The following is a 23,510-nucleotide window of genomic DNA, read 5'->3' as shown; positions in this document are numbered from 1 at the left end:
ATAAAGTGCTCTCTAGTGGTACGATGTGCAACATATTGTGATTAAGTGCCATCTAGGGCGTCCTTCCAGAGGAGAAAATGGGACTCAGTGCTGTATAGACGTCCCTACATGCTAGTAAAGGGTTTAGAACTTCTCTCCTATTAATGCATCAGGACTTTCTTTGCACTGGTGCCCTTTTTTTCGATTTCATTTTTTCGGTCCCACGCTTGTTACAACCCTCATAAACTACTGATTCTCTTTGTATTCTCAATGCTGTAATAATGGCTGAGTTGAGAAACTGAGCAGCAGAATTACGAGAGGACACTTAAACCAACATTTTACTACCAAGAAGTATACTTATCCGTTATTCAATGGGCAATGATTTTGATATATTCAACAGATTTCTCTCCATTCACCTCATATTAAATATTGCAAAGCTGTCACAGTAGCAGAGTTATAATCAAGAACCAAACAAGAAAGACTACACTGGATCTATTCTCTTGAATTTAATTTAAATGTTGGCCCTGGTTAGCTCTTTTGCTGTCATTAAATGTAAGGAATACATTCAGAGATGAATGGAAAAGTTGACTGTAAGAATGATGTTTTTGAACTATAAGTGTGTCACCACCAGGCAGCAGGAGAATGTGATGCCTGACCGACATGCAAAGTTCTCAAGCACGGCAGTGTCTCGGATTGGCTGGAGGCAGAGCGCCACCGTTGTGCCACTTCCTGATGGCCCGGGGTGGATCACCTGAAGGGAAAACCCTCAGCTTTTACAGGTGCAGTTCTGCAAGGGGAGGCGGAGAGGAGCATTCATGGCAGCCATGCAGGAGAGGCAAGACACACCTCTGGTGAGTATTTACAATGTAGCATTTGTTTTGTGTTTTTTTCATCAAAAAATATGGAGGTGTCTTGAGTTTTGCCTGGGGGAAAAGATGCAAGAATATGTTTTGAACAGGTTGTCCCATTTCCCAGTGTGTCTTTTTAGTTATACATAGGTTCACGTCTGAATTGTAGGTCAAGCATCTTTAGGCAATATCAGAATATCATCTTGTATCGTATAAAGGAAATCTGCAAACAGCTTCATATGTGGAGGATGTTTTTTTACATAGTTGAAGAGTTTACCTTGAAGATCAGTGTTTTTGTTCTTTTTCTCAGCCATCAAACCATAATGAGATGTACTTATTACTCTTTCTTAACAAGTGATACAATTTAATACACACATTTTTAACATTTCTCCCCTAATCCAGTGAAACAATCCTTCTATTTTACAAACGTGTAGCAGGGATAACCAACTTTGAATCGGGATACCTTGCATCTCTTTGTAAAGTGAATGATTGTTTCTCCATGATAAAACAGACCAAAAAGTCCCAAGAGGCAACAGTGTGGAATCTTTCAACCTCAGATCCTTTCTTATTAAAATCTTATACATGAAGCCTCAAGTAGAACTATTGCATTACTGCATTCTGTAGCACTGTCTTCAAACAAAGTAGGCACAAAACAGGTATTGATTTTTAATTATTATGTTGCTTTGTTTCCAATAATCAATGGTTAACACTTAAAAGGAGGTAACAGCAAATGATATACATGTTCCTTGGGCCTGGTTTTACACAAACTCATTCCCTAGCTGTGTTTTTTGTCTGCCTGCGTACATCACTAGATTGAGAAAGCCAAGATTGTCATGGCCTTTGCTTGAGAAAAAAATAACTTTATTATGCCAGACGCCAAGCTGGATGGAAAGTGTGCGTGCTGTAAGGGTATTTTTTGTGTCTGTGAAACACACACACACCCGCATACACACTCAGTTGGGCATCCTTTCCTCTACCTTTGCATGCAAAGTGTCTTGTTTGCATGCTCAATAGTCCTTTCCCTCCCAGACCCAGACCTGCAGTCAAATAAAGGCCTCCACAACAAGCTGCTCTCTTACATTAAAACAGATGGCTTAACACAAATCGACTCCCAGTCTGTGCGTTAATTATTGCACCAGAGTTCTATTAATACACTTCCCTTAGTGAAAGGTACCCAGGGAGACTGCTGCGTTTTTTTTATATGTCAAATGAAATATGCACTTGTGCTGCATTTCTGTTATAATCATCTTTCGCAGGCAGCTCAAGTGCCCACGCAAATCAGGCTGCCTGATAAGAGTCTGTGTTTACTCAGGCAAATGGATAATCTTATCAATTATGAATAAGCTCTCTTTCTGAACTCAGTGTCATTTATTTTATTCAGAGATAAACAGACTGTGGCTGTTTTCACTGCAAAACAATAATTATATACAAAACAGCTCACGAGGCTGCTTACAGTAATGGAATCTCTATACATTACTGTCATTTGATATTAAATCAGAGGCGTTTCATGTTCAAAAAGGTTCCAGTGGGAGCCCGCCGTACTGTGGCCTAGTTTGGTTGGTTTTCTTGAACATGATTGACAGCGTTTTGTGTATTTTCTCCTTTAAACACCATTCAGGAAGCGCTTTGCATATGAAGCGAGGATGAAAATTCTGCCGACTTTGTACTGACCACAAATACTTCTAAGAACCTCTCCCTCAGTGAAAAAGAGTGGCGGGCGAGGCATAATAGATTTAGAGGAAAATGGACTTAATATCGGTGTGTTCATTTGTTTACAGGCTACACTGCAGCCACAGACTCGATGTCTGCGATGTGGGGACATGCTGGAGTGGTCAGATGAGCACAGGTGGGTGTGTGTGTGTGTATGTGTGTGTGTGTGTGTGTGTGTGTGTGTGTGTGTGTGGTTATGTAGGGGTGTGTGTATTTAGAGGTCAAAGACAATACAAACAGACAAGCCTATTCCCTTCACATTGAGTTATTAAGGCAGCACAGTCATCATGACATCTGGCAGAAGCTCTCATCCCAAACAAATTGCAATGCCATTCAGTATTCGAGATGAAGAAGTCTCCATCGGATCAACTGGAAATAGACAATCAAAAGCAGCCAGATCAGCCCGGAGATGAGAGGGAGGTGTCACAGGATGTTTTCTCATTCAAATATACAAGACAGTTGATCAGGATTTCCTATAGAACAAATTGTCTGATGTTAAATGTTCAGAACAACAACAAATAGTTGCATTCTAAATGAAGCTAAATATGAACATGAATGATGCCACATGGGATAATTTATACAATATGTAGAATTTTAAACTAAAATATCTCAATTAATAAAAAAATATATTTTGTTGTTGTTGAGTACTTGCATTACCTCAAATATTTCCAAGAGTTATCAAAGCCAGAGAAATCTGTAGTTTTATAGTTGCAATGGGACGTGTCTTGTCGACGGGGCCACCATGACAGACACAACATGTGTATCGTTGCCGTGGAAACACCCAATGTTACATCAAAGACTGCTACTGAAAGCTGCCGTACTGCTGCTGTATGTGCTGCTGTGATAAAAGCGTCATGTAAATTATACTCGGATACATCGTCGCTAAACATATTCTCTTCCTCAGATCTGTTTCACCCTTTCGTATTGACTACGGCCAACTCAGAGTTTGTTTCTATCGTGGGTGGGGGTAGAGAAGCAGAGAGAGAGAATCACTCCACTGATTCCTTGCCAGCCTCGATGTCATCTTTTTGTTACTGTTATGATTGAGAGAACCCTGGTGGATGAACTTACATATTGTCATTTAAAACTAAAGCTTTTGTTCTGTTTCTATAAACTATGCACACTGAAACATCATGAAGCTTTGAACGTGTGTGGTAATATTAGAGCATTGTCTAATTAGTGATAAGATAAAGTTATAGTACTGTAATGCTACATCCTGCTTACGGACTCTGCCCTAGACCCTGGCTAAAATTGCTACCAATCTTTCTTTTAATTGTCTGTTTGTGTGGCACTTGTTGTGCACTCATGTACAGTGTCCTTGGGTCCCTGAAAAGGGGCTACTGGTAGTTCTCAAAGGAGGATCCAGCGACTGTCAGGAGGCCTTTAGGGGGTTCCAGGAGATAAAAAGCAAATAATTGTCACTATAGTACCATTAATTATTAACACAATGACAGAATTTTAAAGGGGACATATTATGAAAAATCCACTTTTACAGTGTTTCTGAACATATATTAGGGTAACCTGAGTGTCTACCGACCCACAAAATGTGTAATAAACCCATCCAGTCCTTAGTTTGTGGTCCGCATAAGTCTTACAACACAGAGAAAAATGCTCTGTTATAAATGTACTCTCCTTGTGATGTCACAGTGGGATTCTGGTATCTCCACCCATGGACTCCAACCCCAGCCTAGAGCAAAACTTTTGCTTAGGTCTGCCATTTTTATTCTCGCTAGCGAAGGAGTGATGTCTACCGGGAAAACGGAGCGTTCTGAGAGAGCTGGTTTATACAGGGTCCCAAACCTCCTCTGGTGCTTGATTCATGTTATATTTTGACCACAGATGTTTAATTTAGACCACAGGGGAATGTTTAAGGGATTTTTGTCATGGGTTTTATATACTTTCAGGAAAGCAACATAAAAGGGGATTGGGACAAAATTGGTGGTTTAGTTTGCGTCAGTTTAGAGATCCATGATGTGAAAAAGTTAGACAGGCCATGTTGTTTGATGAGTATCGTAGAAAATGTATGAAACAGAAGATATAGGATATGGCACAGAAATAAAAAAAAGATCTAAGGATAATTAGAACAACAATCATGATGAAAATGAGAAATTGTTAAAATAAATGGTTTAAAAAAAGTTTTGAAAGAAATGCGAATGTTTGGGTAGTAATTTAGACCAAAATAGGATTTGCATGTCCATGAGGAATCTTTGCTTGTCTTTATTTTCAGGAGTTTTGATCCAACGTGTCTTATTTCTATAAATATACTACGTGTTCACAGTGAAGTGTTGCCATTAATCCGCTTGTTCTTGGCATATAACTTTCCAGGAAAAAAGTTTTTTGATAATACTTTGAGAAGCTTTTGAACCCCACTGCATAAAACCACCCAAAAACACATCCACAGTAAACTGTTTGGCAGTAAAATATAGGAGATTATTGCAGTAGGTTAAATAAAGCACTGAGTTGATGCTTACTGGAGAGATTATACCTCTGTATTTAGATCAAACCCCTCTATTTGGTCTAGAAAGTTGAACAGTTTTAAGAGTTTTAAGAGAATCACACAGTGTTGCACCTTTCTACAATCGGAGGCAAATAGAATTGCAGGATATTTATGTCACTGGGCAAAAAAACATTACCTGCATCCTGGGTGATCAAATGGTACGTGTATGAATCTGTCACTTATCTTTAACATTTTCAGAGGATACAGAGAGGTCCAATTGTCAAAGATGCCTTTGGTGATATTCTACGCAGAGAATCTCAAAAAGGCTCCATTCCGAAACCAGATTTATATATATATATCACAAAAATCACAGATCTGGCAGGGGGTATTACTGGATTTTCAGGCACCTACATACAGTGAGAGATGCAAAGAAGTGAGATTATATCCTTTCACTGATCGGCTTCAAGGAGGGGAATTTGGATTTTAGATTTCTCAGGGTCCAATCTTGTCTGTTTACAGATATATCTTTATCCTTCAAAGATTCAGTGTGTAATCTTTTGGACATTGCCTGTATCTTGGATGACTACAGATACATTTGGATATATCAACACATTGCATGGTACCATATTTTATTCATTAAGTCTAGTGTTGGTGTAAGTAGAAAGGACTGTTTGATACATTACTCATCTCAATTCAATGCATGTTTTTCTCAGTGTCCTGCTGGGCTGCTCCTGCTGCTCCACAGTGGATGAAACACTAGAGAACGTCGCCAGAGGCCTGGCCGGCAGGATAAAGAGAGAAAAGAGCCACTGGGCAGCTGGAAGAGTGGGTGACATTGACTTCACTGGCTCTCCTAAGACCAGAGGAAAGGTGAAACATGAAAACTGATAATACTGAAGACTGTAGAAAGTTCTTTTTTTCACAGAACACTGACATCAATGTGTCTTTTTTTTTAAAATCCAGTTTTTGAGGGTCCGCAGCAACACAGACCCAGTGCTGATCTATCAGATGCTAACAGAGGAGTGGGGCCTTGCTCCTCCTCACCTGGTGGTGGCGCTGGTGGGAGGAGACGAGCTGGCTCAGATGAAGCCCTGGCTCAGGGACACTCTGAGGAAGGGGCTTGTGAAGGCTGCCCAGAGTACAGGTTGGGAAATAAACAGTGATGTGGTGTTTTCACACATGCACATATCTGCCGATAATGTCCTGAGGTATTTGGGGAAAGAGAGAGTTTGGAATGAAATGCAGGAAAGGAGCCACAAGTCAGTCTGAAACCCGGACTGCCCGCTTTGAGCCTCTGTACATGGGGTTCGCAAAACTAACTGCTAGGCCACCAACGTCCCTTTTATCATGCCTTTCCTGGAATTTTCCTGCCAGCCGACTGAGCTGATGTGTGAACACAGCTTGTAGAATTCAGGAAATAGCGGTGCTATTGTTTTAATCACGCATGCGACTGGTGTGATCGTCATGCATGTAGTACAGCTACTAAATACTCGTGCTACAAGTATGATCTTTGTAACTCATTCATTGATACTCAGAATATGTTCATTAACACATCATGTTCACGTCATGAAGGCAAAAACTGTCATCATAGCGTCAGACTGCCCCTTAAAAGTTTCTCGACATTTTCAGGAGTGTATAAGTGAAAAGAGCTACAGAGAATGGGTTTAGAGTTGACCGATATTGGCTGGTAACAGAAGCATATGAGGAAAGCTCTTTTTATAGATGAAAAGAATCCAAATAAGAGTCATGAATTATTCATTTTTTTTCTATGTGTTTTAATTGAATGATAAGTCAAATATTTTCATGAATTTAAATGCACAAAAGGATGACTAACACAGAATGCTTTATATAAGGCCATAACCTACTTATGATAATCAATAGGCAAGCTGTTTAAGTTGAATCCAGGGATGCAACTTCCTGGCTCGAGAAATACACACAGCCGAGACTCTTTCCTAGTTTCTCTTAGTTCCGTCTAGCACATTTACACACTTGAAACTGCCTCTCTGTTCCCCTAGGGGCATGGATTTTGACAAATGGTTTTCGCTTTGGCATCACCAAGCATTTGGGCCAGGCAGTGAGAGATCACTCCTTGGCCAGCACCTCGTCTCAAGTTCGTGTCGTGGCCATTGGCATCGCACCCTGGAACATGATCCACAACCGAGAGGCGCTTCTCTCTGCCAAGGTTTCTGTCCATGAACACGCAATATAGAGCAAATAGAACAGCAGCAAAGCATCCATGAGCACATCACAATATTTTTTTTCCTGCTGTGCTTTGTCCTTCTGCATCCCTATAGGTGGATGAGCCTGCAGTATACAAGCCCCAGGATTTGCCTCATGGGTCGGTGTATTCCCTGGATAACAACCACTCTCACTTTGTGCTGGTGGAGGAGGACCCCAACCGACCAGGGGCCACCAGTGAGATGAGGGTGAAGCTGCTCAAACACATCTCTCTTCAGCGCACAGGTTATGGAGGTAAAGCTGCTCGATGCAAAAATGGAGCAAGACTTAACATACTGTTAGTTATTTAAAATGTACATAAATATAAACGTTGAAATATTCATGTTCATGGTGTTTAATCGTGCATCAGGATGCATTAAGAGTTATGTTTACCGTGGGATTGTTTGCGGTCCAAATGGCTCGCTGTCAATTCCTATTTCAACATCACACACACGCGCAATTGTCAAAAATGAGTATTGCTCAGGACTCTATGAAACTGGCAAAGTATCGGGATCCATTCAGAAACACAATGCATCAGCACTGTTCACAGACTCGACAAACGGAGGATATGCAACATTAAAATTTGATCCCCATTCTAGCATTTGCAAAGGGTTATTAAGTATTTATTTATAATATGACGGTTCCCAACCACAAGCTGTATCATTGAAGTGGATCTAGCCCTCAAAGCATCACTCATCGGACAGTGAAGCCCCTTTAAAGCTTTGAAGATGACAATTCCACTTTTGCAATCTTTGAGTTTTGGAGCTGTAAGTGACACAATTTGGAAGTCATAGTGGAAAGCCATTTGCTTATTCTGACACAGTGTAAACAGCATGTATACCACTGGTGGCCACTTTTACAGCAACGGCCATTTCTAAATTAGACCATTATTTACAGAATGGACATCATGCTGCATTGTGGAGGACTTTAAACTATAAACGATCCAGACTAAGAACTCTTCCTTCCTTATGCTTCCTGAAGAAATAAATCAAATGAGAATTTGGTCATCTTTCTTTGTGAAATATACAATCAGGTTATTTTTGGAATCGGTTGAGCCGCCCCCTGCTGGTCATGAAAAACAATGCATATTTAAAGCACCTGAGCATTGGCTTCACTTTAGTTACACTTCAGGAACACTATGCACCCTTCTCTTAAACAGTTAATGTTTGCAACCAAGGTGGTGGAACCTTCTAAGAGATAACAAGACAAATATGTAAAGTGTTGTGATAATCAATAGGAGGAAAAGATGCTTTGTAAATTCTTATTATTTTTTAAACTCTTATTATTTCCTGTGCTTGACCTGTTGTTGACCTGTTGCTTCTCCAAAACAAGTAAAACAAATCTTAGAAGGGAACATGACTACAGCTTACCTGCCTACAACTACCTGTGGGGGAAAAAAACTTGAAAAAACTGACAGAAGAATATTAATAATATAAAGTATGATGAGATAATACCAAAGAGTGGTTTTGGTTTGAGGCAATCTGAAATGCAAATATTGCTATAAATGAACCTGTCGGTGCTTGCAGGCGCAGGCAGTTTTGAGATCCCTGTGCTGTGTCTCTTGGTCCATGGGGAACCCAGGATCCTAAAGGTACGTTTCCTTTCACTCTGCTTTGTTAGTTTCTCAAGAACTCTGGAGACATGACCGCGAAGAGACCTTTTCTAAAACCTGAGACGTGAATGTGCAAAAATCTGACTCTGAGGAGTAGCTTGGGTTTGAGAATTATACTCCGAATCAAATTTGGGTTCTGCTGCCTCCTGAAGTTGTGGGGCCAAAAACAAGCCTGAGAAACAAATCATTTCTGTCCTCACGAAGCTAATCTGTTTGGCTGGAAAGGCTGACAAAGCCACCACTCTATGTGCATAAACAGAGCCATAACTATGATCACAGAATACAGCTCACACTGATCAATATAAATCTCTGTTTGGGTTTGGTTGCAGAGTCATTTAGTGAAAATGAGGATGTTTGTGAGTTTGTCTGCCAGTCTGAACACCGTGTCCCCTCTCTGCAGAGGATGTATAAAGGCATTGGCAATTCGACACCCTGGCTGATCCTGGCAGGCTCAGGAGGCGTGGCTGACATCCTCGTCACGCTGATGAATAGGGGCTGCTGGGATACGGACAGTGTTCATGAGCTGCTGCTGGACACCTTTCCAAATGCCCACCATCGCACAGACATCAGTAACTGGGTCAAGCTGGTGAGAGAGATGTGCACAGCATGGCGTCATGGACACACACACACACACACACACACACACACACACACACACACACACAGATACGCACATCACAAGACTTGAGCGGTGCCAGGAAAATGGGGCACAGTGGGAAATGTTGTGAGGGGAGCTAATGTGGGATTTTCATCCTTATCTTTAACATTTGTATTTGACCTAATTAAGAATATGAAGGAGGAGGGGACGATACCAATAATGCATCCTGCTTTCAAGCTGACATTCACAGTTAGGGGATTGCAATTTCAGTAAACAATGCATTAGCGACAGAATAAAAGCAGCTCATTAGTGAACTGAAGGGAGGTTTGAGTAATAACTGACTGTCAACCTGCCAATCAGATCCAGAAGATTCTTGATCATGGTCATCTCCTCACAGTCCACGACCCGGAGCAGGAGAGCTCCGAGCTGGATACGGTCATCCTCAAAGCTCTAGTCAAGGGTAAAGTACCTCGAGAGAAGTGTGTTATCAAGAAAACTTGCAATTTTCTCAGGCTGTACAATTACAGGTTTTGAGGCTTGACAGTTGCACAGAGTGATAGAGTCTTGACATTTTAAGCTCTTCATAGGTTGTGAACCTTTTGACATTTTGTATGGTGTGTGCTTGTTTGTGTCCTTGTGTGTATAAATCAGCGTGTAAGAGCCAAAGTCAAGAAGCTCAAGACTTCCTGGATGAATTGAAGCTGGCTGTGGCCTGGAACAGGGTGGACATTGCCAAGAGTGACATCTTTAATGGAGACGTGGAGTGGAAGGTGAGGCGAATAACAGAGGCTTTGTCTGCTCTTAGCTTGTTCGATTTGCAAGTCTGAACTAATGTCCTGATAACACACTTACTGGATCATTTATGTAAAGGTCTTTTGATAAGAACATGTGTGTGCCGCACCCAATTTAACATTTAAAAATGTTTTATTTTATATTTTTTTGAAGGTAATGTATCACTCGTTTTCTTTTGTCGGCCCTGGGAGGGGTCAGTTTCTTTAAATTCAAGTAGGGGGGCTCCAAGGAACCATTGGTTTAGAGGGAAAGTAGCTTGACCTTTGAATGTCCAAAATGTGAAAAACAGGAGATTACCCAAGTAACATTTGTCATTGATCCAGTAAGAGAGACATTTCAGTCCCATTGAATAACTGCCTGACATCTCCAGAGTGTTGCGAAAAAATATATTTTGTGTTAGCATTCTTTAATTTTTGATCTTGTTAGCTTACATTTTTTTTCAATAAATATGAGGGACACACTGACATGTTAGACATTAAGTATCAAAAACAGAAGTGGCAAGCCAGAAAAGAACTTAACAGAGAAGAAAAGAACCTGCCAGATTCAAAAACCCTTAACTTTTAAGGACAACAGAGCTTTGCATTATGACCCATTGTCACAAATAAACATGATTATTTCAGGCATGCGACCTTGAGGAGGTGATGATGGATGCGCTGATCAACGACAAACCCGACTTTGTGCGTCTATTTGTGGACAACGGCGTGAACCTGGGCGAGTTCCTCACTTACGGTCGCCTGCAGGAGCTTTACTGGTCGGTGTCAGAGAAGAGCCTCCTTCACAACCTGCTCCTTAAAAAGTACGAGGAGAAGCAGCTTCTTCTGGGTGCTGCCAGGTCGCCGGGTCTACCTGTGCACCACCCGCCTGAGCAAGGTGAGCGGAAACCTCGCTTCACCCTCTTCGAGGTCGCCAAAGTGCTGAAAGACTTTCTCCACGACTCCTGCAAAGGCTTTTACCAGAAGATGCCAACGGTAAGTAATATACTTTGTCTCAAAGTCTTCAGCAGATCATGTTTCACTGAACAAGAAGTCCTTTCGAATAATGAAAATAATTAAAAAGTGTCTTTTCCCAGGAACTCATCTTTTTGGCTTCTGACACTTTAAAATTAAGAAATGTCTGTCTCTGACTCCTTGTCAGAGTTTGCATATTAGTTCTGACCAGAGACTCATTTTAAATTCTAAATGTCTTTGACAGTGTCATTTTAAAACTCTTCGAGGCCTGACACATGCAATTAAAAAGATTGTACCTTTTCAAATGTGGGGCCGTGGGCCTAATGTGGCCCTTTGATGATCTCAATCGGGCCCTTTGATAGTTCAGCACAGAAAAAAAAAACCTATTTTAGAGGGCATACTTATTGACTCGATTTGATGGAAGTGCAAAAAACTGCAGCTCTCAGAGTGTCCACTTGACGGTTGCTCCAAGAGACAGAGAATTCACATACACTCACAAATGTCCATTTTACAGGAGAAATTAACATGTTTACAGCCTAGTAAAAAAACCGATATTGGTCTGATTAGTTTTTTTTATAACCTATCCGTTTTGATTTTATGAACGAGTTATGCATGGTCAGGCGCGATGGGCAGGAGACGAGGTGTAGAGGTTTGTCAGGAGGCTTAAAACCCGCCTCAGCTCCATCTCATATTCTGTCGTTAGGTTCTCTGAAAGTAAGGCTGAGTCAGGATTTCCCGCAATGCGGCTGCCGCCAATGAGCCTCCAGAGCCCCCTGCAGAAACAGAAGGGTGACGTCACTCAGGCTTCATCCATTAATATTTACAGTCTATGGTTTCTCTGCTGTAGTTTTTAAGTTTTCATGAGTTGGTCTGAGAACAAATGACTCCAATGTCAATCTATGTTATATCTGAGGCTAAAATAACAACAGAAAATACATTATGTTGAGGAAGAACTAAAGACCATGTCATGATACCCTTTAGAGAATAAAACCAGCTTGTACCCTGTTTGCACTACTTCTTTAACACATGTGTTGTGCTGTCTCTATGCTCCCAGGAGAAGCCACCAAAAGGTCGGCTGTTCCACACGCAGAAGAACCTGGCAGAGTTAGAGGAGAGCTCCGAACATCCTTGGAGGGATCTGTTCCTCTGGGCCGTCCTGCAGAACCGACAGCAGATGGCCAACTACTTCTGGGCTATGGTCAGTCTTGTCAGCTTCTTTTGTCAGTTCAGCTCCAGCTCCTTCAACCTCAGCTCTGTGTGGTTCCAATCAATAAAAGTCTAAATGTGCCTGGAATTGGGAGAAAAAAAAAAGTGGAGAAACCAAACAGAAGCGAGCTGAATTTATTCTGTGAGGGTTTGTATTCTGGACCCATTGTGAGTAAGAGTGGTGTGGGCCAGCGCAGTGCAGGTGCAGGTCAGTCCTGCCATATGAAAATGTTGCTGTAGATAAAAAGAAAACAGCAAACAGCATATTTATCAAGCACTGAGGTGAACTAGAAAGCTATCTTATCTCATAGAAGATTATTCAAATGAAAGGTTATGCCCATTTAAAGGCAGTACACTGAGATGGTACAAGTGTTTTTAAAGTCTTGAGGAAGTAAATGAAAACGCTCTATGAATAGTTTAAATGACACCAATCAATGTAATTACGCTCTGTTTTTCGACATCGCTATCATTTCTATATTTCTCTGCCCAAGACTAAGAGAGCCAATTATCGTACTCTCACAGCGGTCACCCGGATGTGTTCCACTACCGCGTCTTATCTCAAACATTATCTAAAATTATGCTAATTGCATTCAGTGTTTGTACATCTCCCTCTGCAAATCATTCCACCACTCACACTCTGGCCGCCAGATCTGTGTTCGTAATTTGACTGTTTGAAGCATCATTCACGTTGAAGGCCTCATCATAATTATCCTCGCAGGCTCTCTAAAAGCTCAGAGAGCTCGGATTAGATATGTGCATACATATGAACCAAGGAATAATCATACACAGTGCAGTGTAAAAGTATCATCAATCATCTAAATAAATACAGAGGCATCAAGTCCAAAACACTGAGTGTAACTTCAAAGAAGAGCCCTGTGATTTTAATATTGTCCTATATATACACACGTTAGTCCTGAAGAAGAAATGTTGAATGGGATGATTGCTTTTGACTGTCTGACTTTAGATGAATACATCCGCTACCATACACATAAATCATTCTAACGCCTTAAGGCTCAAATATACTTAATCCTACCACGTGTACTCGTAAACACAACCAACTAAGTTGTAAACATAAACATACATGTTGACCTCCTTGCCTATGTACAGTGCGTGTTACTGGAGGATTCCTCTAGAGGAAGTCCCACATAAATCAGACGGCATAAAACGCTGAAGTAGAGAAGATCTGTCACCAGCTATTTTGGTATGCACGTTTGTTTGGCAATAACACAGCATAGTCCAGGTAGCTGCAATTTAATAGATCAGACTTGATCAGCAAAAAAATGTTTCAAAATTGAATTTATTGGTGATATTTTAGATTCTGTGTCCATATAAATAGTGTTACCTTAGTTCTATGTATGTTCAATTTATAAGAAAACAATCTATAATTCAAACATTGGTTCAGGAAGATAGTAAAACTGCTGCCCAGCCTTTGCCAAAAGTTAAAGAAAATCTCCTCACATTACCTTCTAACATCATGGTTAACGTCACATCTCATTTATTTAATCTGTACAACACTGTAAGTTATAAACAGTATGTTGAGGTTTTACTGGGTGTTTTGACTGAGCTGATTCTTTGTTAGGAGGTTACTGTTTCTTCGTGCAGAGTCTTTGGCCACCTGTGTATTCATTCCCAGTCATGCAAAGCTAAGCTAACCACAAACTGGCTCCAGTATCATATTGCATGCACTGATATGAGAGTGCTAGCTCTCTCATTGCTCTCTCAAAGAAAACCAGTGATCACATTTACCTAAATGTCAGGTTCAGACAGTCATTGTTTTTTTATTGTTATTTAAACCAACAAGCATAGGCGGTGATGCATATTTTTTAGCTCAATCTTCACTTTCAATCACATCATGTGACGTAGAGTGAAGCCATTAAGGACTTGATGTTCTCTGTGAATCATCTCAACACTGTTGTGAATAGAGTTAACGTTCATAGAGCATTGAAATGAGCTGAAATCATAGAAAGGAAGAAAGGAAAACTAAAGGCATGTTTCTGAACATTTCAGCAGAAAATGAAGTACGAGTGAATTTAGAGTAAATGGACAAAATAATGCAAAAACACTGTTACAGTACAACCTTTGAGAATAGCTTTCTCTATCACAATATAATGCCACTCATGCTGTATCCAAAGTAAGGCTGCATTGGTGCTGTGTCGACATGCATGAAAAGATGCAATCCCAAAATGCAAAATATTGTGCTTGTACTTTCTATCACATGCAAACTAATTGCCAGCCGCTTTAGTCGACATGACAGCAGCTACAACATCGAGCGCTTGAATTATTCATCACATGTAAATATAATTGTAAATTACATGGAGAAAAATATCAAACTGAGGCCCGTCGAGAAAGTCGTTGGATTTCCAGGTGATAATAATTGCAGTCTGATACACACAGTACTCCCCATTAAGAAGCAGAAGAATTCTCAGATCCCTCTGTCAGACCCACATCTTGGATCCATCTTTCTTTTAATCCTTCAGGGCCCTGAGGCGGTTGCGGCGGCGCTGGCGGGTTGTAAGATTCTGAAAGAGATGGCGCGACTGGAATCAGAGGCTGAGTCTGCACGGAGTATGAAGGAGGCCAAGTATGAGCAGTTTGCCCTTGGTGAGTACACAAACTGTTCAACAACAAAAGCTGACAGCATAATCAGAAAAATAAAGGTCAAACATTGCGTGAGGTACATTCAGTGCGCTCGACAATGCAACAACACAAATGCTTACAAATGCCAATGGAAGGGAATAAAATATAAATCCGGATGTGCAAGTTTTTCAATGGAGCTGAGTGTCTGACAATGTGTACCTACTGTTCCCATTGTGGCAGATCTCTTCGGAGAGTGTTACTCCAACAGTGAAGACAGGGCTTATGCTTTGTTAGTGAGAAGAACACACTGCTGGAGCAAATCTACTGTGCTAAACTTGGCAACTGAGGCGGATGCCAAATCCTTCTTTGCCCACGATGGAGTTCAGGTAACAAGTAGACACATCCACACGCCATGCATACTCATCCATTTTATTTAAATTTGACCTTTTCTATTAGCTGTTGTAAAGTATTTAACTTTTACCCAACAGCGTCAGAGTTTTATGCATTTGATTATTCAAGTTAGAACATTTATTTTGCTGCCTTCTGTACAGGAATACTGATTTACCCTGCGGTTATTTCAAACTTTAGCCATTGCTTTTTTTCAAAGTCACTTTTTATTTTGTCAGCTCACTGGACTCAATTCAGTGCACAATTTTTTGCCTAAACATCCAGCCGAACGTCCTTGTCATTACAAAGTCATGATTGAAAGTTAATTGGTATGCAGTGTCAGCAGGGAAAGTTTGCACGCCAAAAAAAAAAAACTCTAGACAGTGAAGTAATATTTTATTTAAAGTGCACAGTTGGAGTAATATATCCTTTTTTTTAATGGGACACTGTTAATTGAAATTCAGTGCACATGCAGTGTTTGGAGAGGATGTGGATTTTATTGGCCAGTTTTACTGACAAAGGCTGGACAAGCGAATGGCTGAGCATCAGGTGTCCCCTTCATGTAAGTGACCTCGTAAGAAACTCACCGAGAGAGCTGTGGAGAAGGAAATAACTCATGTCAAATAAAAGTGATTTACAAGGAGGGACAACTTGCATTTTTTTTTTTCTATGAACCAACTTGACTGACTGTGGTATGAAGCTCTAATGTATATCATCCCAAAAATAATTGTAAGGCAGAAATATCCTAAGACCTATTGTGCCCTCTTGTGGTGAACTCTGTTATGAAACCAGGTCTGATGTAAACTTTACATAACTGTGACAGGCTCTGCTCACTAAGATCTGGTGGGGGGCGATGAAGACGGACACGGCCATCTCCAAACTTGTGGTGTCTTTTTTCTTTCCACCACTCATCTGGACCAACCTCATAAAGTTCAGGTGATCAATCTGCTGTTGCCACCAATCATTCAACCTAGCCTTGAAGCAGTACTGTGTGTGTGTGTGTGTGTGTGTGTGTGTGTGTGTGTGTGTGTGTGTGTGTGTGTGTGTGTGTGTGTGTGTGTCTTTTTTGTGTACATTCATCCTCTTGTATATGTCTCTGTGTTTTGTAGCGATGAGGAACTTGACAATCGTAGTGGCCGTGAGCAGTTTGCAGAGCTGGACAGCATGGATACAGAAAAGGCTTTACTGCTTACTGATGATGACGATGCTTTGTGAGTTCAAAATAAAGTTTTATTCTGGGAAATAATAGTCCAGTTCATCCTGAAGTAACCTGAACTGAAGTCATTACTTTAGGCATGGCCTTAGTTATTTTACTGCTAGATGTTTCTCTTCTTCCTCTCATTATTTCCCTCTTTAATTGAGCAGGATGCCGTGACTCTACGTTTATCAACGTATCAAGGGAAGCTGCATTTGATCCAGCTGTAATTCAGCGAAAGGATAAAAGTCATATTAACTGCACTGATTTACATTTTCATTTCAACATAATTATCCCCAGGGGGAATTTGTCTGCAGCAGTGTGAGCCATAGGACAACCAGTATTGGACAAAAACACGATAAAACACATTAAAAATATATCAGGATAAGGTAAACATGTTAGAATTCACCACACAAGTTCACATAATGGACATCATTAAAATAACATGATGCCATCATTTCCCTATGAAGATGATTAATATTGTCTGAACATTTCATGGTTTTTAAGCTAAAACCTGCATCTACCATTTAGCTATAAATATCCTAGTTAATTGTGTTTTGTCTGTAAAAGGAGGTCAGGGAGAACTTAAGGGTCTCTTTATTTTGCAGGGACTCTTCCCCCGGCGGTCCAGCAGCTCAGAGCTGCGCCTCTGTGTGGTGGCGTTTCTTGCTGCGCCGTTGGCGTCGCTTCTGGAGCGCTCCTGTCACCGTCTTCCTGGGTAACGTCATCATGTACTTCGCCTTCCTCTGCCTCTTCACCTACGTGCTCCTGCTGGATTTCCGTCGACCGCCGCCGTATGGACCTGGACCTGCCGAAATTATGCTCTACTTCTGGGTGTTCACCTTGGTGCTTGAGGAACTTCGACAGGTATTCAGTCAGACTATACTGTAATTATGGACACGGGTTAAGTTCTCGGATCATGATGTAGTTATTATAATCTATATGCAGTGTGGCTCTCATTCTAAAGCACTGCCATCACCATGAAATGTGTTTGCGTGACAGCGTCCAGGCCTGACAAGTTAGACATCTCTGAGTAGGAGGGGATGTGAACCGCTTCAATGAGCTCAATCTCCCCGAGGTTTTAAGGATTCATGAGCCTTTCACCTCTCTGCCTGACTCCCTTCTAGTGAGCCCGGTCAGACAAGCATGATCCTTTATTTCACTGATCCCGCTGAGCCTCCCTCCCTCGGGCACAAAAGCCCCAGATGAGACGAGCCTTCACCGCTGTTCCCTCCTCTCGTTTCTTTCAATGTGCATCTCAGAAAGACCCCCGAGCTGAACAGAGCTATGGCGCAGGTTTCCAAAAACAGAACCTCTCTGCTACAGGCAACCCTGGCATGCTACCAAGCCCTGGGGTGCATCCTTCCCCCCTGAGGGAGGCAGTGCCACGGGGAGCCCTGTTAATTCTTGTCACAGAACAAGGTTAGAGACTGTGGGTTAGCGAGCTCTTTAAATCTGATCGATGGTCAAGTGTGAGTCTGCTCAATCCCAAAACATTGTGACAGCCAGTGTGCTCTCACATGAACTGGTTTTGGCTGGTTGACAATGAGTACACACCTCTAATATATATTTACCTCTAACATCAACAGACCCTGCAGATGCAGGTTGACTATTTTTAACCCTTTACATTGTTGCATAGAGCATATTACTGCAGAACATTTGTATGTATCCCTATAAGATATTTGACATTATTAGGGCCTTAACTTGAATGTAAACAGAATGTTTCACTAGCTCTTGTTAAGCCAACATCAGTTCATCTTTTAAAGTCAGATATTTCATATCTGTTAACCTTACATTTTAGGATTGCCCCGGGCTGCCCATGTCAAGGATTAACAGCCTCTGTACATTGGCAGTGCACTCTAACCACCAAAAAAAAGAGAGTCCTATCCTGCTTTGATTGAAATCAAATATTACAGAAAATAAACAAAACAGTCATTTTCAAGGATTTTTTTAAACAAGGGAAAATATCTTGTTTTTCTTTATAAGGTTTTTTTTTTTTTAGCTAGAAACCGTGATTGCTGTGCTCTGGTGTGAGATGAACAATGAAACTGGGAAAAATCTATTTGCAGTGAAAGTGAAAAGATCTGAAATTAAAAGTTCCAGCAGATATTTCTAGATGCAGCAGTTCTTATAATAACCTATTTAAAGTAACCTTTGTCACGACCCGGCTCGTGTGGGGAAAGGCAGGAAACATAAAAACCAGATGGTGTTGGTAAATTAAAGCTATTTATTACAAAAGAAGTAAAATTGTGACACAACAACAAAAAGGTGCAGCAAACTAAAAGAACCAATGAGTGCTAGTCCAATCACTAACAAAGTAAACCAGAGAACTCTACAGTTTTAATGACCTAATGGGTGAAATAAGAAAGAAACAGAAAACCTACCTAACTACACTTACCAACCAAACCAAACAGCACCGTGCTTCTAAACTAAACAGATTCTAAAGTGAGTGTTTGTTTACTGAACAAAGCTAAAACCTGACCCGGTCTGGTGTCAGAAGGTGCTGTCCTCTGATTGGTTCATTGTTTCAGTGCTTCTGTGCACCAATCAAGCTTCATAAGCAGCAGCAGCAGCAAAGGTGGACGAAATCAGGCCAGAGGATGCACTCGCCAACACACACACAAACAACCGCACACACAGGCACTCCAAAACAGATCAGAGGTCGCTCACACAAACAGGAGAGGGGGGTGCCGGTGCGGCTGTAACAACCTTGCAGACTACTTTCAGAGAACTATATGATCCCAAATGGAAGTTGCAGGGTACCCATGCAAAATAATGTGATTTGGATTTTTCCCCAGTCCACCTTCCTGTCCATTTGGCTGATGCTATGGCTGTTAGGAAGCCAGAACGCTATAGTTGAAGGTAATTGGTTGTAATGTTGACCTTTGTAGCATGACAGTCAAGGCTTAAACTCCAGTCTATCACTTTCTGAAAGCAGAACACTGCCCTCAGGTTGTTCTCAAACCAATTATGCCGTCCGGGGACCGAGCCCTGGTTTTTGATGCATTTAAAGGTTCACTGTTCAACCCACAGGAGACAGCTCAACCTTACACTCCAAGTGTGACAGACATTTTACAGGATTGAGAATTGGGGACAGTGCAGCTGCTTCTGAGGCAGCAAAGGCTGAGTGCCAACTAGCTATTCCCTTCTGGCCCTGCAGGTGTGCCTGAATTGGGCTCCCTGTATAAAATATTACACAGATCTCTCTCTCCCTCTCTCTCTCTTTCTCTCTCTCACACACACACACACACACACACACACACACACACACTGTGTTCATACATATCATTTAAAAAAAAAATTTGAAGCCACATTTATCCATAAAGCACCTTGAACTATTCAGGGTGTGAAAACCTTGAGACATGAAAAGGCAGATTTGTTGTGGCGCACATTCTAAATTTAGACCGACTTTTTTGCTTGCAGCGTAAATTATATAACAAGCTCAGGCTTTGAGCCAATTGCAGAGATGTATATTTCCAAGAAAATGTATGAAAGATAAAGCATTTTACTTTGATGTTTCAAAATAACTCTCTACTAGTGCATGATACGACTAAGCACGTAGAATCTGTTAAAAAATAATGTTGGAAATTGTTAATCTTTCAACATCAATAATTGTCACGTCAGATTTTTGAAAACAAAAAAAGAGATGCTTGAGAAATGTCTTAATGCGTCTCAATTAACTAAATCTTTAATAGCCTTAAAAAATTTAGAAAAAATAAAATCATAGTGTAACGCGTCAATTATTTTTTTGATCCCCAGAGCTTCTTCACAGATGAGGACATGAGCATCTTAAAGAAGTTCAGGCTCTATGTGGAGGACAACTGGAACAAGTGTGACATGGTGGCCATCTCGCTCTTTGTTGTTGGGGTTTCATGCAGGTAACTTACATTAAATAACGCTCAAACACTGAAAAAAACACCAGTGGGGACTTCTCTAGATTTGTTTTCCTGATAATCTAGGTTACAGCATTAGAGAATTGATCAAGGCTATTCAATAATGTTCATACTCTTTGATTTGCAGGATGGTGGATGGCACGTATGAGGCAGGAAGAACAGTCCTCGCTATAGACTTCATGGTGTTTACTCTGCGTCTGATCCACATCTTTGCGATTAATAAGCAGCTAGGCCCAAAGATCATCATTGTGGAAAGAATGGTGACTGACACAAAATATTATCTGTATTACTACAAAATGTAATTGATGTTCAAGGTCATACATGCAGACAGTGCAGCCTAAACATTTCTCTGTTTCTATTTCACAGATGAAGGATGTTTTCTTCTTCCTCTTCTTCCTGACTGTTTGGATGATTGCATACGGAGTTGCCACCCAGGCTCTCCTCCACCCCAATGACCCTCGTATTGACTGGGTGTTTCGCAGAGCCTTGTACCGTCCTTACCTGCACATCTTTGGCCAGATCCCCCTGGAGGAAATAGACTGTAAATTACAGCAGATGCAGAATTCTATATTTATGGCAACTTTTGAAAATGAGTGTTCAAGCATGAAAAAGCACTTTTGTGTTATATTTGGATCATTTGTGCAATCAGGGATGGCTCTCTGTTGACCTGAATGTGATGTCTTCTAAACTAATGTTGTTGTTCTTTTGTTAAAACGGAGCACAGCTGCTCGCATGCCTGACATGAACTGCACCAATGACTCTGAAGAGATTATCCTGGGCCTACGGCCGCCATGTCCCAACGTTTACGCCAACTGGCTGGTCATCCTGCTGCTGGTTATCTTCCTTCTTGTCACCAATGTGCTGCTGATGAACTTGCTCATCGCCATGTTCAGGTTAGAGAAATCCAGGAAACATGTATGTTTGTCCATCTGAAAATATGAATTTGGCGTGTGGCTTTTTAAACAAAGAAATACACCAATTGTTTTTTCTTCGTTACAGCTACACATTTCAGGTGGTTCAGGGCAACACGGACATCTTCTGGAAGTTCCAGAGATACAACTTGATTGTTGAATACCACAGCCGTCCAGCACTGGCACCACCCTTCATCATCATCAGCCACCTCTCTCAAGGCCTCCTCAGCCTGATCAAACGGCCCGAGTCCAAGCAGGAGCTTCTTGGTATAAATTTGATGCATATTTTCATTAAAAAGTTATTAAGGCCTTCTACCTGACGTCTAACAGATATTAAACTAGTTTCTGTAGCGAGTGGGGCTAAATTAAAATTAAATGAAATACGGGAAAAAAAAACTGACTGTGTGCTTATCTCTGTCCTTCACCTGCTCTCTCCATGAAATTGCCTGCTGGTTAATTGGTAATTGGACTGCTTCCCTCTGTGTATGTGTGCAATTCTCTCTGTGTGTGTGTGTGTGTGTGTGTGTGTGTGTGTGTGTGTGTGTGTGTGTGTGTTTTAACAGAGAGGGAACTGCCGGCAGGGCTCGACCAGAGGCTGATCACATGGGAGACGGTTCAGAAAGAGAACTACTTGGCCAAACTCGAGCGGCAGCACTGGGAGAGCAGTGAGGAGAGACTCAAGAGCACCTCCTCCAAGTACATGTTACTCTAAAACTTTATAATAACTGTCATTCTGATGAATAATGACGAGCCACATTTTTTTCTTTAAAAAAAAAAAAAGGATCCGATAGAACCACTGGACACAACCTGCCAAGCACTACAGTTTTTCTACGAACCTTTTCTGCCCCCTTGTGGTAAAAACGTGGCATTGCGTCAGTAAATATGGCTTTAATAGATTATTTTTTTGTTTTATGTGAATAAGGGTTCAGAGCTTGCTGAGGATTGTTGGTGGGTTCAAAGACCAGGAGAAACGAATGGTATCCATGGAGTCTCAGGTAAATCTGGAATAGTGACTCTTAATGGAACCATTTGGGTTGGCATTTTTAAAGCTTGTTTTACATGAAACAGTCTGACAAACAGTTTGTTGTGGCTTTGTCTGCAGGTCAAATATTGTGGAGAGGTGTTGTCCTGGATGGCAGAGTGTTTCGCTCAAAGCACGCTCAAGTGCGAGAAGGAAGCTCCAAAAGCTCCAAGTGAGACAAAATGAATTACAGGAGAGAGTGACTCGTAATTGATGATTCTTTTGGAGCAGTATTAGTACAGTGTGATTATACTCTTTCTCCGGTGTGTTTACTTTTGATCTGATGTAATATTAATATGGTTTGAAATGTCAGTGTCTCTCACAGGCTACACAGCGAGCGGCGGTAACGATGCTCCTCAAAGTCCACAGGAGAAAGACGCCAAACAAGAAGGAGGAAGAGAAGGCCGACCGGGTCACCCAGGATATGGAGCTAACAAAAAATTCCCATACATTGATGAATAAAAAAACATGCTAAGAGAGTTTATGATTATACAATATGTGAATTATTGAGATTATTTGGAGGTTTAATGTTGGTTTAATTTAATTTAATTTGGTTTGGACTTGAATTTTTAAATTCATTAAATGATTATAAATCTGTGTGCTGATGTCGGTCTTGTTTATTACCTCTGTTCCTTCTTCAGGTAGACAAAACTTTACTAAATAATAACCACAATACCTCGACTCTCGACCCTTTGCTGGACGTCTTCCCCCACTCTCTTCTCCCATTATTTCCTGTCTCTCTACAGCTGTCCTATCCAGTTGCGGCAAAATGGCCTAAAATAAATATAACTTTAAACACTGCATAACGTTAACTTCAACATAACTGATTAGACAGCTAGATGTTCCTTTGTAAACTTGATCAAGTAAATGATGTCCTAACCCAGAATTGTAATAACTAATAACTATGTATTTTTTCATTATTATAGGTTCTTGAATGACTCCGTCTGGACATCTTGTGAATAAATATATATGATGTAGCTGAAACTCAAGACATGATGTAGCAAAATGAAATCCTTACATTAGTAAAAATAAAAGTGAAAATAGTATTGAGCATGAAACTAATAATCATACAATCTTTAAGATCTTCTTCAGGTAAGGTTATTAGAAACAGCAAGGCTTAACTCACATTTGAGAAGAGGCGGAGTCTCTCTTAACTGCCAAACCTTAACCGGAAACGTGA

The 23,510-nt window shown here is 41.0% G+C and overlaps 1 protein-coding gene across 1 annotated transcript; it reads left to right on the top strand.

Annotated features, from left to right (window-relative positions):
• The first annotated feature begins 626 nt into the window (after positions 1-626).
• trpm5 (transient receptor potential cation channel, subfamily M, member 5) lies at positions 627-22,927 on the top strand. The gene is made up of 26 exons (XM_061063393.1): positions 627-830; positions 2,606-2,673; positions 5,688-5,844; positions 5,938-6,118; positions 6,990-7,156; positions 7,269-7,446; positions 8,718-8,782; positions 9,204-9,389; positions 9,762-9,861; positions 10,053-10,171; positions 10,814-11,161; positions 12,195-12,338; positions 14,824-14,947; positions 15,164-15,309; positions 16,134-16,246; positions 16,420-16,521; positions 17,114-17,372; positions 20,265-20,383; positions 20,526-20,658; positions 20,765-20,939; positions 21,123-21,291; positions 21,398-21,576; positions 21,873-22,005; positions 22,232-22,304; positions 22,412-22,502; positions 22,644-22,927. The coding sequence occupies exons 1-26, from the start codon at positions 795-797 to the stop codon at positions 22,790-22,792; spliced, it is 3,714 nt and encodes a 1,237-aa protein (XP_060919376.1). The 5' UTR covers positions 627-794; the 3' UTR covers positions 22,793-22,927.
• The last annotated feature ends 583 nt before the right edge of the window (positions 22,928-23,510 follow it).

This window comes from Labrus mixtus, chromosome 1 (genome assembly GCF_963584025.1).
Source record: "Labrus mixtus chromosome 1, fLabMix1.1, whole genome shotgun sequence".
In the NCBI taxonomy this organism is placed as follows: Eukaryota; Metazoa; Chordata; class Actinopteri; order Labriformes; family Labridae; genus Labrus; species Labrus mixtus.
The sequence above is the reverse complement of the archived record's forward strand: the minus strand, read 5'-3'. Positions and strand labels throughout refer to the sequence as shown.